Below are 1,324 nucleotides of genomic sequence, written 5' to 3' on the forward strand. Positions count from 1 at the left end.
CTTATCTTTAAAAATGTAATAGGTGATTTTACTTGTAATTGTGTGCTTCAATATAATTCATTCTATATGATTTTAAAATAGAATGATTTAAAATTGACGAGATGAAGAAAAACATGTATTGTTTGCGTACAGTAATAACCATCCCTCTTCTGTAAAAACTTGAAATTTGGCCCTGACTTAGAAATGTGTTTACGCAACTAAGCAATGCTTATACTGCACTGAAGTCAGTAGATATTATAGGTACATATGTAACTAGGCACATGCTTTTATAAATTGACACCTACAAAAAATATATTCTAGCAACAACTGAAGTTTTAAGATTAAGAAGGATGAAAGATTGCACTGAAAATCTGGTTCAACACTGTCAATGTTGTGCAACACTGCTTTTCATTTTTAAAAGTCTTTCCTCTTCAGCAAGCTTCCCTTTAAGCAAGCATAAACCTACTGACTAAAGTTTTAACCAACTGACCAATTCTACAAATGTGTTCCAATCAGACTACACACGTGGTGTTAGAGGGTTTATGTTTGGCTATTAATTCCTCAGATTTCCGAACAATCTGTGGAGACCACATCAAGAAAAGCTTCTCTCTCCTATCAGTCCAAGTTTGATGGTATCTCTGGCTCTGCGTGCTCAGAACAAAGGCAGTACAAAAAGCTTGACAGTCTTGTGCTCTCCTTCTCATCTCTACACAATACAGTCTAGGTAAAGACTAATTACTACAAAAAATTAATATTTTTAGTGCTACTTGACCTAGTGGGAGTAACTCTGATCTCACAGATTCTTCATTTACACACTTGTATTTCTTGAAAGTCAGTGAAGGTGGTTTTCTTCCACTGAAACAGAGTGCTTGCATTTAAGTTTTACTTTCTCTGCTTGGTACATAAATTGTCACTAAAAACTGATATAAACTTGCTGCCCACTGAAGATTGAAGGTGCTTTTCAGTACATAGGCGCCTAATCTCTGAAACACCATGCTGTAACAAAACAAATTAAACCCTGTGAGACAGATCCCATGGTCTAAGATTTTAATTCATACAGACCTAGAACAAATCAGTTACAGCACACTATTCTAACACAGAGAATAGCAACTAGAAAAATGTTTGCATAGCAAATCTTCTTCAAATTTATCTTATGGAACACATGAATTTGACCTCCAATAAAAATTTCAAACATGAGTGCAAAGTAGTGCTCAATCCTCATTATAAGTTTCTCAGTATCTTTCTAATTCTGCTCACTTTGCTAACAGTAGAGAACTTCTCATGAAGTGTTTTTACCTGTCTTCCTTTCCAAACAAATTGATGGCACCCATTAGAATTGTTTTTG

At 34.7% G+C, this 1,324-nt stretch overlaps 1 protein-coding gene across 1 annotated transcript in view; it reads right to left on the reverse strand.

The window, feature by feature from the left end:
• Positions 1-1,018: 1,018 nt before the first annotated feature.
• ZNF518B (zinc finger protein 518B) overlaps positions 1,019-1,324 on the reverse strand; it is a gene marked incomplete at both ends in the record, with an annotated part of 3,697 nt that continues 3,391 nt past the window's right edge. The window contains 1 exon segment of the mRNA XM_084286536.1: positions 1,019-1,041. Within this exon segment, the coding sequence (XP_084142662.1) occupies positions 1,019-1,041 (23 nt within the window).

The sequence above is a fragment of the Netta rufina genome, assembly GCF_964035555.1.
Source record: "Netta rufina genome assembly, chromosome: 4".
NCBI lineage: Eukaryota > Metazoa > Chordata > Aves > Anseriformes > Anatidae > Netta > Netta rufina.